This window comes from Genypterus blacodes, unplaced genomic scaffold (genome assembly GCF_046128005.1).
Source record: "Genypterus blacodes isolate CSIRO-AG114 ecotype Tasmania unplaced genomic scaffold, CSIRO-AGI_Gbla_v1 ptg000067l_1, whole genome shotgun sequence".
Classification (NCBI taxonomy): Eukaryota; Metazoa; Chordata; class Actinopteri; order Ophidiiformes; family Ophidiidae; genus Genypterus; species Genypterus blacodes.
Genome location: NW_027466879.1, coordinates 4,625,026 through 4,642,186, shown reverse-complemented (window position 1 = coordinate 4,642,186; position 17,161 = coordinate 4,625,026). Strand labels below are relative to the sequence as shown.

The 17,161-nt window shown below is 42.6% G+C and overlaps 1 protein-coding gene across 6 annotated transcripts in view; it reads right to left on the bottom strand.

Annotated features, from left to right (window-relative positions):
* Positions 1–4,173: 4,173 nt before the first annotated feature.
* Positions 4,174–17,161, bottom strand: part of pcdh17 (protocadherin 17) — a 51,224-nt gene continuing 38,236 nt past the window's right edge. For all 6 annotated transcript variants that reach the window (XM_076155767.1, XM_076155771.1, XM_076155772.1 and 3 more), the window contains exon 5: positions 4,174–6,248. In XM_076155767.1, coding sequence (XP_076011882.1) covers positions 5,545–6,248 — 704 coding nt within the window. In that variant the 3' untranslated portion in view covers positions 4,174–5,544. The remainder of the gene's footprint in view (positions 6,249–17,161) is intronic.

Genomic DNA, 17,161 nt, shown 5'->3' with positions numbered 1-17,161 from the left:
CACCATCAGAGGTACACGTGTACACAAGGGCTGGACGGCTATCTAACACACTTGATAGACTCAATCTGTAATCAGGAGTTGGATATTGGCTGTTGGCTGTTGCCTACGTTTTAAAAAAGAGTCAAACGTTTGTATGATTGATACGTTTCATCCCCCTCCACCTCATCGCCACCAGTTTGGTCCTGCGCTGGAGGTAGGCTCCTCGCACCCTCCTACGCCTGCAGATTCTCAGGATTGTGTTTGCATGGTTACACATGAACCTGACAACAGTGAAAAAGAATTGTCCCGCCTACAGAAAAGGTAAGATAATAAAAGCAGGAGCAGGTGAACTGGAAAAGCTACAACTTGACAATGTGACAGACCAGTGTCGGACATGGCAGGTGACACCAGTGTAGCAGAGGGAGACAGCTTTGTTGATGCCAATGGAGGCTTGTCAGAGCTGTCCATGGATTCTATTGCTGTGTCCTTTTATCGCTAAAACAATGAAGAGTAACTGAATTAATGAAAGCTTGTGTCTGTGTATGTGTGTGTGTGAGAGAGAGAAGGATGGATGGTGACAGGAGGCAGGAAGTGTGAGTGAGAAGCGTCAAGTTAGCCATGCAGGTAGCCAAGCCTCGGCTGTCAGACAAACCTTGTCATCGTGCCTGAGCACAGCTGAACAGACTAAGCACTGTGTTCTTCAGGAGTAAATCATTATTTCCACAGTCCCTTTGATTTATATCAATCTCACTGAGACACATTTGTGTTGCCAGGAGTAAATGGACTGTGTTTTCTTGATTTTAACTAACTGATTAGCCCTAAATACCCTCATGGCCATGTCTTCTTTCTGCTTCAGTACTTCACTGGACTCGGTTTTGTCCAAGGCTAAGCTATTCTTCTTAGTCTTCCAGGTCCAAGGGTTAGGGTTAGGGTGAGGTAAATTTAAGTCAAATACTTATATAATGAAGAAGTATTCGAATATTCATAATAATAACATGATTAAAAGCTATACCGAAAATGTAACCATGTCACAGGAGAGATCAGATACATCTTTCCCTCTAAGCATCTAAGCGTGCACCACCTTGTAGCCATAAACAACAAATCGAACAAGCCAGATTTGAATAGGCAAATCCAACGCACATATCTCTGTAACCACAGGCCGGTGTTTAAGACTCGCAATTGGCCTCAGCATGCAAATTTCGCTGAAGGGTGCAACATCTCATCTGAGAAGCATTAGTATACATCATTTCAAATACCATTTTATTTGCCTCTGAGCAATTACAAAGAACACAACAAGCACAGGAATCATTTGTGTGGTGAGAATATGAACAAATGAGAGGAATCAAGAATCTCTTCCTCAAAGCAAACGTTGAAAGGGGTGTATGTGTATTTGACATGGTGGAGTAAAATTACAAAAACATATTCTAAGTAAAAGGGTAATATGTATTTTAAAAGGAAATATTTAACCTTGCTTGAGAGAATAAGGATAAGAGAAGGAACTGGATGAAGGCCAGTCCTGAACCAATGCACACTCACAAGGACGAGAGCAAACATTATTAGTAATTGCTTTTTTATTTAATCTTTTCTTCTTTTTTTCAGATAGATCACAATGAACACAGCCTTTAGACAATAGCAGTTGAAATAATCCATAGAAATGAATGTCTCTGGTCTTTTCGCCAGTTGCCCATTGTAGCGTGGAGCCCTATGCGATCAGTGTGGGCTTGGGGGTGAGGAAACGACACTGACAAGCACCGGGTGCTTGTTTTAACTAACCGAAATGTCATGTTGCCTCTGTGTGTGAAACAGTGGCTGTCTGGATCTGTGTGTACCTGCGTCGGTGACTAGAGGGTGAGTCATAGAAGAACACCAGAGTGAGTTAGCCACATTTAACAAGGCCCCATCCTAATCACTGAGTAAAATCAGAACTCTCAAGTGGACAAAAATATGCAGCTCTAGATTGGAGTAATGCACTGATCAATCCCACCACATGCCAACAGCGTGTAATTAGGCAATAATGAGAGGCCTTACATTATATTCAATCTCCAGCTATGTGTTGACCTCAGAAGCTTCTGCTCTATTAGACGGTAAATAGCCTGAGAGAGGGCCATGGCTTTAAAGAATAGCTTCCACCCCACTGGGCCCGGCTCATTTCAAGCACACAGTTGCCAGAGAGAACAGACAGTGGCCGGGTCCAGGGGAAATACCATTAGAAGGGACAGCACTTCAAATGTGTCTCAACTGTGATAGTGACCATTTTGTGGAAACCAAACTGAGTGCTGAACAGGAAGGAATCCTGCAGTGACCACACACTGTTTTTAATTAATGCCCAAATAAAAGAGGGAGTGCAGATATAATGGTTGGAATTAAATCCACAATGCAAAGGAGGCAGAAATGAAAAGGGAAGTGTTTTTATTATAACAATGAGTGAACGCAAGTGAATCAAGCACAAAGAAACACACACACACACACACAACACACACACACACAGTGTAGAGAATGCTTGATCCAGCGTGAAGGCAGTGCACAATGGGATAAAATGAGAATAAACCATGGAGAAAAGTGTGGAACTGTCACATTTTCCTGGGTAGTGTTTTGCCCTTTCGTTCAGCCTCTACTTTACCTTTAAGGGCTATTCATTTAAATGAAAGGCAGTGCATTGCTGAAGTGCATGGATGAGTGTGTGCGTATGCATAACAGCAGTTTGGTGTGGCATTTTGTCAGGATCCGAGTTGCAGTATGTACCTTGAACATCACGTTTGTTACCATTTGTATGATGTTAGTGTCAGGCTTACTTGATGTATCCAGATTTTTGAGAGCAAAAAACTGAAAAAGCTCATTTCAAAATAACTATAAACATTTTCCGTCTTGCATCACATCCCCCAGGCTCTCTCTAAAAAAGAGCCTGCGCAAGCTCCCAGGAAAAGAGCAAACCCAAATACTTCACAGAAGAACGATCAGAAACGGCAATAGTTACTTTACTCCTTGGAGGCGAGCGAGCAAACGGATGAAGAGGAGGAAAAATAGGCGAATGAAGAGTGAATTAAATAAAAAATAAAAAAGAAGGCAAAAGATACTGAGGAAGGACAGCAAAAAATATGATCAAGAAAAAAGGAAGAACGCAAACATGTCTGCAAGATTGAACATATCTGTGGTCACTGTTCCCTCCTATGGACGTGTGTTACACAAGTTTGGTGAGTGTGATCACATTTTCCTAAACACACCTACTCTACCAGCCTACTGTTCTGCTTCTTTAACTGTCAGTGAATATTAGAAAAAGCACCTCTGCACTTATATTTCAGAGAGTGGCCGAAATGTGCCAACGTTTTCAAAAATAAATGTCTGTATCATTTTTTTTAAGAAAGCCTGAATGTGAAGACACTTGGTTATATAAACCATTTACCTAAACAGCAAAGACATCAAATCCAAAGTAATTTCAGATAGTTTCAGATGTCAAGTTTCTCTGCAAAGTATGGGAATTCTAACATGTATTGTGAAGAAGTACATACATAAACAACACAGACTGCTGAAAAAGAACCTCTTTTGGTCCTTCATAGAAAATGCACATTCTGGTGGACCAGGGCTTCATAAGCAGTCACAAGCTCCACAGATACAACAAGCTCTCCGCAGAGACAGTAAGGCAGTTTTATGATCACCAAGGAAACCACTCCACCTTCTATATGGCAGGTTTCTTTTTTGGAAACAAAGTGAAAAGGTAATGAACACAAAATACCCATACCAGTTATTGTTAAAGAAAATAGCTGCCCTGTAAAAATCTGCTCAGTAAAAATATTCAAACTGTTATCTTGTGGTTGTTGCTTTTTTGTTTTGTTGATTTGAACTGTAGTCTAGATCAGCTGGCTCATTAAGCTTTTAACAGTTATTGTATGTGATCCAGTTGGATCTCAGGGTAAAAAGACGCGACATCTCAAAAGCACTGAAGCCAGCCTGCAAAGATGCAGAGTAGAGAGAAAAAGAAACACCAACAAAAAACCCAAACTAAAGCAAACTCACAGAGTTCGACAGCTACTAAGGCAACTTTTGCCAAATACAATATAAGCCCATGTATATTGCAACACAACTATATATTAATTTAATAAAATACACAATATAGCTTTTGTACACATAACAATTTGGCTCAAATGCACAGAAATTGCAGTAAAATCAATAAAAATATGTCAGGTTTTTGATGTAAACACATCTAAATTGAATACATTTACACATATAATGATATTATGTATAGTGATAAGGTGAAGGGACATTTTTGTCTATTTATATTTTTGGATATTTCTTTTCGAAACAATGGCAGTGTCCTTTGCATGTCATTGAATAAATACCCACGCTCTTAACCACATCAAAACTCCAGGACACTTTTGCTGAAATTCTTCAATTCTTTTTTTTTTTTTTTCTAAAAATGTATAAATATTTTGTTGATATCTGGACACTTTACATGAATTCATACATATAGTCATCTATATAACCATATAGATATGATCTTTTCACAGTTGAGGAAAAATGTCCCTTTTTTATACAACTTGTGATTGCCTTAAGGCGTAGTCACATACATGATAATTCACTATACACAAGGGACTGAAAGCTGATGATGTACATGTAGAAGACAATAACACAGATGGCCAGTTTGTGTGTATGCACTTACATGTATTTGTGTGTTTTGCGTGTTTGCGTGTTTTCATCAGGGCATCAGTGCATGTGTGTATCAGCAAGTGTAGTGCGCATGTGTAAAATTGAGTGTGGCTACACCAGTCAGCAACATGAATGCTTAAATAGAGCAGTGAGAGACACAGCATACACATGTGGCTACACATGACAGGTGAAACATGGTTACACTGTTAATAATTCTCCATCAGTGGACCACTAAGGCCCCGCCAACCCCAAGTCCATCACAAACCCTTGTGAACACAACTGTGATTACCCAGCCTCTCCATTATCAGATACAGAATCCATTTCACGTTAAACATACAATATTGAAGTCAGAAAAGATAAGGTTGTTCAGCGTATGTCAGTCTTTTACTGTCCCAAACACATCAGACTTTGTTTCTCTGTTTCTACATCGATTGTCAGGTCTGACCATAAATAGTCCTTATCCTAAGTCTGTGGCCATCACACATAACAAAAATCCACCTACACAAACTTTGATATGTAGGATTTCACAAGAGACCATGAACAAAACACTTATGAGCTGGTGGGCACTTAGATAATAGTTTGCGAGGTGCCAGAGGCACAAGCCTCTGCCATTTACTTAGGAATCCAAAATAAAAAGCGTTTATAAATTCAGTAGAATTGTGTTCATTAATTACATCATTTTGTTGTTGTTGTTGTTGGTGGCGTTATCACCCCAACTGACTGCCAAATGACTGACATTGTGAGGTTCTCATTTTCCTTCCAATGTTAGTTTGAGAACAAATACAGTGAGAATGGCTCCTATCTTAAGAGCCGTGTAAGAGCTTGTTGATTTGTTTTGGTGACAGTTTTGGTTGCAGAGTATTGGGAGAAGGTTTCCGCTCCTTTCTCTACACCGCCGGCTTCTTTTTCTTACAGTCCTTTGTGTCACTTCCTGAGTGTGCCAGTGGCCTCGCTTCCTCTGCAGTCCTGCAATAGTTTGTCGATGTCTCTCACCACCTGCTCAGCGTCCATGCCATCACGATTCACGTCGGTCTCCACCTGCTCCAGCACACACTCCATTTCACCTGAGCTCGCTGCCTCCTGGCTGATCCTGGACCGGGCCTCAGCGAGTACCTTAGCCACTGGGTCAGAGGGAGGCAAGGGTGGGTACATCCCCTGGTCCCTGCTTTGTTTGGTTGGTGAGAGGTACTGACCATCAGGAGGACCATAGTGGCCAGAGCAGGTAGCCGGAGGAGGTTTGCCTTCAGCACCGTCAGCTGGGCTTTTGACTGAGGAGCAAGGAGACATGGTGGAGCAGCCCTTGGTGGGGCTGCTGGAGGCCGACGGGAGCTCTTGGAGCAGCGGGCTGAGAGCGCGTTTCGCCTTCAAGTAGGGCTTGACATTGGCAACCAGGATGGTGTGATCACGACGCTCTTTTCCAAAAGTACAGAATGTCTTCTTGCCATTAGGCGTGACAGTCTCGTAGGTCTCTGTCTCAGATACGGTCTCCATCCCTGCTGGCACAAACATATTGTTGCGGTAGTCAACCCCCTCTGCCTGGTGTCCTCCGGCTGGGAACTGGGGCATCCAGCAGCGGTCAGAATGACCCAGGACTCGGCACTCCTCAGTACAATTCAAACAATCCTCATCTGCAGAGAGAAAGGAAGAGTCGGGGATGGAAGGGGAAGAAAGTAAAATTCTGGTCAGACGTGTGCAAAGAACAGAGAAACACCACACAGTGAAAAGTTGCTACAATCATAGCATTATTATTTAGCTGCACTGAAGTGTGTAAAAGGGTCAGAGCCAAAAGTTGAGCGAGTAGAGCCAAGCCTAATGAAATGATGCAGAAAGTGGAGCCAAGCTAAGAACGTCCCATCCCAAACACAGACACACACGTGCACCTTTCCAAGGGACTGGGGGACACCTGCTGGGAGGATATGCATTTTCCAAAGCTCTGATGAAGAGGATGGCAGAGAATACAGACGGGATGGAGAGGGAGAGGGAAAAACAACAACAGTTGAGGTTTGGCAAAGGCATAGTGCTGTTATCATAAATTCATGTCAGTGAGCTTTGAAGCCCTCCCTAGACAGAGACACTGTGCCAAATGGCTTGTGTTCCTTCTTGTGTGTTTGTGCTTGTTTATTTGTGCACTTGTTGTTGTGTGTGTGTCTGCTCATGTGTGTATGACTGAGTGTGCCCATGTGTGTGCGCGCATGTGTGTCTGAGTGTGTGTGTTCCCTTCTTTCATCCCTATTCAGGAGGATGCACACTCTGGCTGATTATGTGCGCCTGTGTCAAACAGATCCAGGACTTGGCTAGAAAAAATAATAATAAAATAGAGAGGAGCAGATTTTTCCTCCTCTTGAGCATGAGGGGAAATACACACACACACACACGCGAGTACACACACACACACACTCAAAACCTGAGCATCTGTTGTTCTACAAATAGAATCTTTCCATTGGCTGAGTAGAAAGAGAGACAAACAGAAAGACATGATCCTAGCAGTTGTGACTAAGTACAATGAACTAATATCTCTGGCGTTTGCTCTTGACATATTTATATTGTTATTAAAACACGTCGCTTACAAATGCTACTGGCCTTCTTTAATCATTCCATTAGCTGAGAAATGTAAACTTAAAGAAGATGTGGGTGAGACAATACTACAACTGTATTCAGTGGCGATCCAAAGGTTGCCGGCAGACACGCTTAGAAAGAAATGCAATCATCTTCGGCTAATTTGAATATTAGTTTTGAGATATTTTATGTATTTCTGCCTGTTTGTGGAGGCAAAAGAAAAAGAACATAAGCGCCACACTTATAAATTGACATTACTGAATGCTTGCACTTTAGAGCAACACTCCAAAACAAACAGACTGAAACAGAACTGTGGTCGGCGTCTTTGTCAGGACGAATTGAGTCTATTCACAGCAGCTCGATATTCGTTGCAATTGCGCGTTTACATCGTCTAATAACACTCCAGTGCTGAAAGTGACAGACGGCAATTTTCATACTAAAAACTGAAAAAAATATAAATGAAGCATTTACAAAGAGAACGGCTTCCTCTCCTCTCGCCCTCCGTCTCCTCCAGCGGAATATTATTGATGCTGCTTGATGAGTCTCATATATTAAATATGGGGCCTGATCCATTTTTTAAAGAAATGTAATTTATTTTCCTGCATGAAGCCTGTTATGGTTTGAACTCTAACCACATACTATAGGTGGTGCTCTGAGGGTTAGAACAGGGGGAGTGAAAATGTGCGCTGTGGGTTTATTTTTAAGGCAGAGCAATGCCACTATTAAACTAAACTAAATGTGACAAGATAACAACATTACTGCTGGGAGCTGTGAAGCCACCCCATCAGTTCCATTATGGGATGCATAGACCTTTACAGCATGGTGAGAGTGCTGCTTTTAAGACCACAATCGTGGGACTAATACAATCTTTATTTGATGCGAGAGATCAGGCTCAGTGGATGTTCTTGAGTGCACTTGGCTGGACCGTCTTTGCAGCGTTGTGGGTCAGCAGCGTAGATTCCTTTGGAGACTGCCCTCCTAAGCTGTAGGGATGAGGTTAACACTTCACAAATGTTTGAAGAAGGCCAAACAGCACTGGCAAAGAAAGCCTGACATTTCCCATGTTGGAAAAGTCATCTGGAGAGGAAATGAGGTGAGAGGAAGAGTGCAGGTCAGCCCAGTTTTGAGATGGACCGAATGTAAATGGTGTGGAGAAGTCGTCTGCATACACCCACACAAGTGTTTGTCTGCGCGCCCGTGCATGTGCACTGTGTGAATTTAGATTTCAGGAGGAAAAAACAAAAATGTCATGGCGCAAAGATCGATGATATGGTCGGAAGCTTTTACATAAATAATACAAACCTGAATACACTCACCAAGCAGAAAAGACTATTACTACAATCCATCACAAAGCCAAAAATATAGACCCAACTTGTAACCGAGCTCTGACATGCACTGCCTTTCACACGCTCAGCCTGCATGCACTCCAGACATACACAATTAACTTGGCCTCTGCGATGTCTTCATGCTCTTAGAGGTGATTGTCCATTCACTGGATGCATATTAAATCATAAATAATCCATGCAGACATATTTCCCTCTATTTAGTTGGAGGAAACCTCTGATAGATTATTCATGTCTCAGTTGCACGTTCAACCTTGAGGCGTTCTCCTCAAGTCTACGGCTAACAATATGACATATGAGAGCAGGGGTGACATTCATCTCTCTCTCTCTCTCTCTCTCTCTCTCTCTCTCTCTCTCTGTCTCTCTCTCTCTCTCCCCTCACCCCCCACTATTACTCCCCCTGCTCTCTTAGGATGGCCAACAGAAACACTCCACCAAGGACACATTTGCCTGTGATGATGATTTGGCTATTAGAACTGTGCACAACCTCTCCCTCTCCAGTTTCCATGTCCGTATTGTATTTTCCAAGACAAATTACACACGGAGGAATGTTCCAATAATGTGACACAATTTGATTTGTCTCTCAATCAGTGATTTTATCTCGCAATCATGCATTATTTATTAGTTTGAATGTAAATGGGGATTATCCTAAGAGCTTCTTATTATTTATCTGTCAAATCATATCCTTCATCTAACATGTGATGGTTTTGTATCCCGCAACACAAAAACGTTGATTCTTATTATTATTTATGTCACATATTTGAGACGTAACATAGAGAATTTCTAAATCTTTTAGCGTCCACTTTCTATCCCGGTTGTAATCTTGGGTGCAGATATTGTATGGCTGAATCCCGGACAGCAGAAGGTAAATTTATTCCCAAATCTCATTTTCTGCACAAACACACCTTGAAAAAGACAGCACATCTCATAATCACACTGACCCTGAACCAAAGGAGAGCAAAGCGAAAAGGCAGGATACAATACAAAGATAGAAAACATTCAGATTACCCTGTTTTAACAATGAGCAGAAGACATCAGACTTTGGAGAGGAGAGGGCAGATTGTGTTTCTTTTACAAGAAGGCCATCACACAGCAACACTGATCGAATTGCTTTGTCAGGATGTCGGCAGGGTTCATGTTTGTATCTTTGCTGCCTTGTTTTAGACACTTGGCCTAAATCCCTGATTGTAATCAGATATCTATTACACTTCTTTGGCCAAGAAGAAAGGTTTAATTAACTTTATGCACACATTTGGATTTGTGGATGTTTTTTCAGTGAGCAGATATCTTACTACCTGTAGCAAGGTTAATTGCACTCCTATGGGGCAGAATAGTAAGACTGTGTAACAATGACTTAGACAGAACAGTTTTGTAGCTGCCAGGTATCTTTACACTTTATGCTGCTTCAGCTTATGCTGCCAAGAGCACATAAAGCAGTCATACAGTGGCAAAGCTGTTCAAAGATATCACTGAGCAAAGAACCTTAAACAATTCAGCAATAAAGTAGCAAGAGGGAACTGAATGATCCTGCTTCAGTGTTATTATCTGTCATCGTCTCACAACTCACTGACACACAACCACAAGGAGCCAGAAAGGGAAGTGAGACTGAAGAGATTATTTTAAGAGAAATGAAATATGTATTAAATGGAACTACAAATAAACAAGTTAATGAATTTAGAGAAACAAACAACCCATTCCAATAAAGCATACAAATTCAAGGATGCAGTGTGTGTGTGTGTGTGTGTGTGTGTGTTAAAAAAGGCAAAGTTGCATTCGTATTTTTGTTTAGTTACAATAAAGACACTCTGAACACAAAGGTCACAAGTTAGAGTTGCAATGTTTGTAACTTTTCTGTTATCCTTTGTTAATTCTGAGATTTATATTTTAAATTGCTTTTGGAAAAAAACAACAAAACGCGGCACTGCCTGCAGTCCTTTTGAGGATCTGGAGCACAGAAGCTCTGTTGTAGTTTTAGAGTTTTACAAGAACAGGAAACTATTATTGGTGCCTCATTTTTCAGCCTTACTAATGCTGCAGAATCCAGAGGCAGATGCAAAGGAACGTGGACACACACACACACACCCACACACACAGGAAAAACTATCCACTATCACAGTCCCACCAGCCATGATTCATGACCCAGTGTGTACACTAAAATGTCAAGATGGAATGAGAGGATATTAAAAAAAATCCAACAACCCAAAAGAAAATTTAAAAAAAAATACTTTGATACAGTTAAGTCCCCTGAGCACAGTCAGTTGACATTCAGCACATAATAATAAAGACTCACATTTTATTACCGTCACGAGAGTAATAGTGTCATGACATTTTGTTTCTCAGACAGCTGTTTTAGTCAATATGTTTACAGGCACTTAAAAACTTTGATTATAATGCGATTAAGGCCATGAATCAGCTTTCTCAGACATCTTGTTAACAACTTAGTGGCATTGTAATTGGTATGCTTACCCTCAGTAACACACCTAGATTATGCATTAGTAAATCAAATTTATTCAGGCATGTAAACATTTTAATCGCAGTGCGCCACCTGATTTTCCACAGTGAGCAGCTTCGCCCCGATATGTGATTGCGCAATGTGTCATATTAAGTCAGAAGGTGGTGGACTCTGGTTGATTCTATGCATGCATGCACTGTAAACAGCTTCATCACATTTATTTTGCTTTTAATTGCTGTTTGAACAAGTTTGAGTGCATGTTAGAGAATCACTCTGCTCCTTCTATTGATCCTTACACTTAATCTCCAGATCAGGAACTGCTCTGATTTCCACCCAGAAGAAGTGGTGTAGCGCGTTTGCAGGTGATTTATTGCAGGTGCACAGCTCCGTCTCAACCAACAGAAAGTCCATGTTCACCTTTCCATAAATCCCAAGTTGTGCATTCCCCTTAATTTTAACAAACTGTCTCCCCCCGCGGTTTAATCTCTCAAACTGCTATAGTACAAACTCCCTGGACATGTACGCATCTGGATATGTGGCTGTGGGGGTTGGTCTGTCGCGGTGTGTGTGAGGAATCCACCCCAAATCCTGTGTGTGTAAAAGTGGGACTGTCATCTGTGTGTGTCATAAAGCATAGTGTGATTTCCCTAAACACCCCTTCCTCCCTCCAGGCGCCTGCCCCCATGGCCCTACCTGCCCATCCCTCCTCGCTTTATTACCCAGGCCTGTGATTAATGTCCCAGTGTCACACACTTTGGTATCCAGGGAGATAGAGGGGAGAGCTGTGCACACAGGCTATTGCTAGCAAAGCAGCAGCAAGCTCAATACCCACAGAATAAACCGATAAGCTTGGCGGAGCGCTGAGAAACAAGGGGGATCGAAAAGTAAAAAAGTTTAGTCACAATAGTGTTTGGCAGAGTACCAGATGGTGCACCTGGGTAGTCGTTAGGTAGTTCTGGGAGGTACTACAGTGTGTGAGTGGAGGAGGATCTAAGACAAACTGTGTGTGTGTGTGTGTGTGTGTGAGTGTGTCGAGGTGTTGTGTGAAAGTCCCCCGACCAGCCCAAAGGTGGACAGGAGGAATGGCAGCTGACGAATTGTGCAGAGCATCTGTGATAGACCATGACTGCACCTGTTCACCTGAGGGGGCTCACAGTGTGTGTCAGCAGTGTGTGTGTGTGTGCGTGTGTGTGTGAGCGCGTGCGTATGTGTGTCTCCGTGTGTGTGCGCAAGCCTCTAATCTCCTCACCTACTGCTATCTAGCTCAGATCCGCGCACCCCCAGAGTTCTCAGCCAATCAAGGTGACTAAATATTTGAGCTACACAGATGAGACTCTCTGCTCTGCCTGAGTCTAATGTTTAGTAAATATATGACGGTGTCTCAGGTCGCTCGTCTGCAGCACATCAGCAGTCTGAAGAGTTATTTTCTGATGGTTCTTGTCAAACCAGACATGCAGGTTTTTATCTGACGCAGCATTGTTGCTCTGAAAAGAACACAATTACTCTCAGAATGACTCTCTCACCAGTTTGCAATGGGACTTAGTTTTTATGTTAGGTTACGGTTCATTTAGCTGTTTTATCAAAAAGTGTAAATGTTACTTTTGAGTGAAATAGATTTTTCCCTCTTCTGATGAAAGTGTTATCAGGACCTCTAAAGGGCATTTTCAGACCTGTGGTTTGTTTAGTTTGGTCTCCAATCAGACTAAAAGTTGCATTAACCGCTTGGCTCGCTTCAGTTTCACACAGAAAAAAACCCAAACAAAAGAAAAGATATCAGGAAACGCCACTTGATGCCTGATCTTCTGATTGGTTAGACATTTCTGTGGGTGGGAGCAAGATGGAATGGGATCCTTTCCTCGCTGTGAAGCTACTAAAAGACAACCTTGAAAAGCACATATTTCTTCACATTAAGCGAGGATGTGCAGCCTTCAGAGGGCTTAATAGCAAAATAAATGGCATTTTGATCATGCTAATCTTCACCATGTCAACGTGAGAATGTGATGGATCGCATTGATATTTCACAACCTTTTCCATTTCATGTGTTATAGGTAATCTATGGTGTTTACTTCATGTCAGTCACACACACACACACACACACACACACACACACACAGAGTTGGTTTGGAACCAGACCCACTGCAAGTGCAACGGCTGGGTTGAGACTTAACCAAAGGAAAGGTAGCACACGACTTCCTTCTGAAAACACCTTTTGGCATTTCATAAAAATACCAGAGGACTTGAAGGTGGCTGTCTTATGAGTCACACCAGAGGGCATGGAGGAAAGGGCAGAGATTCATCCACTACACATCCTGTTAGCTGTTGCCAGTAAATGCATTACCATTAGATGGCTAAAACCTGACCCTGCCGCATATAATATATGAATTTAAAAGGGTCTGGAAACATTCTGAAATGGAACAAATAACCTGCACTAAGGATACAAACACCCAGGAAGAGAGAGAGATGGATTCCAATGATGCCACTGCTAATGCAATGGAATTATCCACCACATTCTATATAACTCACCGGATATTCTAATCAAATTTGACCTTTTATTGTTACTTATACTGTTGTTACTTCTCTTCCACGCTTTTTGTTTAAAAATAATTCAAATGTCAAAAGTAAATTAATGTAAAAATAGATTTGAAACTTGTTTTACAAAAACCTTGGCAAATACAGTATGGTTAAAATATTTAAAAACACGTTTTGATTCAATAGAATTTTCAATATAAAGACTGAATATTATTAATTAAAAGTCGTGCTGACTGTGGCTGAGTACAATGAAGAGGAAGGATACCTCTCTGCCTCTTTATCACAGTAGGAGGCAGGAGAACACCGATGCACAGCAGGAAACCCTTGCAGCAGTGGTGGGTGTGTGTGTGTGTGTGAGAGAGGGGAGGGGGGGGGGGGGCACTGCCTGATGATACTGAGGCTGAATCAAGGACATGTGTCTCAGGATCAAACATGTCCTCTCCTCAGGCCTTTCCCTCCCCATCTGCAGGCCCCTCCATCAGCTAATGCCGAGGCTAAGTTGTTCAAAGAATACCCTGAGGACAGAGAATCTACGCACGGGGGAGAGGGAGAGAGGGATAAAACCCAAGAGGGGGAGGAGGAGCAGGAGACGGAGCAGGAAGAGGAGTGGGAGCTCATATTCAACAAAAACAAACACACACAAAGCCTAATCAATGATGAGCAAGCAGGGCTGAATGCTGTGGGTGGCAGGAAAAGTATGAGGGTTGGAGTGATCAGGGACATCTGGAGGCTCCGTCAAGCAGCATGGGGGCCCTGAAGACACAATAGTACATGGTCCTTCTCAACCACAACAAAGACAACAAAAATCATAAGCCCTCCTTTCGCAACGGTTCTGCGTGCATACGAGTGTGTATCTGGATAGAGCACAAAGGAATGTGCACTAAGACAGAGCCTGTACCAGTAAGTGTTCAACACGAAGGCGTATTGATTCCTTTTCAATGGGACTCTTTCACTGTATCTGTAGGTTTTCACTGCGCACTTGTGTGTGAAAAGCAGTGAGCCAGGTTTGCACAAGCGTTCATTCACCGCTGAGCCGCTATCTACCTGCCACTATCTCATTTATCAAAGGCTTAAACAGGCGCTTAATTGTTTGTGGAGGTCAGCCTTGACACAACTTGGTGAACTCTCACCATATCTCTGTTATCTGTTGGCAATCAAACGTCGTAGTAGGACAAAAAAGACACTCGATAAACCGGTCCAACGGTTCATCAGCGACTATGGGAATCTACTCCAGACCCAAAAGTGCTGAGAACTGGCAAACTGATATTTATCTATAACCAAGTGTGACAGAGCTCTTTAGAAAATTCCCACTAATGTTTGTGTAACCTCTTCGCTCGCATTTCAGGTGTTCTCATTCATGTGCGGGTTTTGCAGCACAGAGGAGTAAAAACTTAGGAGTGAAGCATTTTATCTCTTCTGTTTTTCATTCTGCATACTGCAGCTTGGCTCATTCACTACCCACACTAGTTAAGGGCAAATCAATATGGCAGTCAGACAAAGTAGATCACTGCTTCAACTTCAACATTTTAAAACTTTTTACTTCTCATTCTGACTGTTCTGTGATTCACATTCTAGACAGCTACAGCAGACTCCTTAACTCAACTTCTCACCCCTTAAATGTTCGGATGATGGCTACATTAACTGCAAAATAACAACCACAGGGGCTGAAATTAGAAATAAGATTTGGCACGAGTGGTAATCGAGGACTTTTCAGCAACTTCTGAACACGTAAGGCTGCACTAGGCTGCACAGAGCAGATGCATAAAACGTTAATAATCCTCCTCACAACACCAAACCTAATCAAGGAAACAGACCTGCTTACTAGACTATTTGAAAACAGATAATAAAACTTCTATCCTTCACTTGAGAATCCTGCACCAGAGTCTAAAGACCCCCTTTTGATCACAGACAAACCAATCATGCCAGGCCCGGCATTTCCATTCTGTTTACCCAGGACGTGGCCACGCATCCAAATGCAGCACTAAACGTCCCCTCAGTTGAGAGATTGGCAGACTTTATGCCTTCAGAGACTTGAGGTAATCAAAAGCAAAACGAACAAACTCCAGATCATCCAAACAGCAAGGTGACCAAGGCTTGACCCCAGGAAGCACAGGAGCATTCTAATGGAGGGAAACGTCTTCTGAGAGGAACAAAGTCCCAATGTCCACACGGAAAACAACTCTGGGACACGTCTGCCATCCATCTGATCATCATGACTTTAATAGAAAGACTTTGACTTTACCATCAGAGAGAAGGCCTCAGGAAGGTGGGTGAAAACACATCCACACAACACACACCCACACACATACACACACACACACACACAAACCAGCCGACCTGTTTCCTGTTATTGTCATTATAAGCCACACACAAAGGTTGGTCGCTAGGAGCAGTGGTTAATTCTTAATTTCAAACCGACAACAATTTTATGCACGAGGTGTTTGTTATGTACACACTCATTTATATTGGCGCTCAATGTGTAACGTTACTTTCATCACAGCTTTGGAAAGACGTGAAAACCTGAGAAAACAACCTGTCCTCACCCACACAGTTCTGGCAGATATCACTGTTATGAGATGAAACGATGCACTATGTCTAAGATGTAAATATAAAGTGACGGAAGCTGATTAAACAAATGTGCACTTTCGCCATAGTTTCCAGTATTACAGAGGCAGATGTTCTAACAAGTGCGATTACACGGAACTGAAAATAATGTTGTTGCGTCTCTCTCCCTTCACCTGCAGAGAGAGACTGAGGGTGGCACAAAGGGTGGCAAGGAGACGAGCGAGGGGCTTATTAGAAGATGAGGCGAGAAGTGTGGTGAATCAGTGGCTAATCCTCCGTTTCCTCTAAGCTTGTGTAATTAGGACATGGGGGATTGCACCATGACAGAGGAGGCTTCCAGTCTGCCTTTCCCTTTTCCTCCCCCTTTGTTTATGCCTTCCCTCTTTAGCCAGGCTGTATGGCGGTTTGTCGTCTAAAGATAGTTTGCCTCTGTGTCGGTGTGTGCGCGTGTTCCTCATCTGCGTGTGTGTGTGTGTGTGTGTGTGTCTCTCAGCATGTTCGCTCATAAGCAACACAAACAGACACTGGATGTCAACACGTTCCACTTTCTGCTCACTTCAACTTCGTGTTTGCCGTCTGGAGAAAAGGGAGAATGTGTTTTTGTGCCTCTTTGGTCGCAGCGTGACACCCTTAGATTATATTTTGGTGGATTTGTTAGAATCAAAGGAGCTGATTCAGTTACTCAAACCCCCACCCCTCCTCCCGCACACACACACACACACACACACACACACACACACACACACAGAGAAAAACCACGCATCATCTTCCAAAGGTGTCAATAACTGAAGGGCCTTAGGAGAGAGCCAAGTGCGGCCCAGACAAGAGACCAGAGACCACAAAGGCTGATCTGCATCCTGCTGCCTGTTAATAGTCTTAATCTACTTCCTTCCCCCAGTAGACTGCAAGAAAGTAGCCTTGGCCCATTTACAGAGACGGTAAGTACCAGAAAAGTGTGCGAGAGAGGGGAAGAAACAGGGAGAGAGAACAGGGCAGGAAATTAAAAAAAATTAAGCTTAGAGAATCTATGAGTCACCAGCTCATTACTGAAATCTTGTTTCTAGCCGAGGAAGAACCTGCTTTACAACAGCCTATT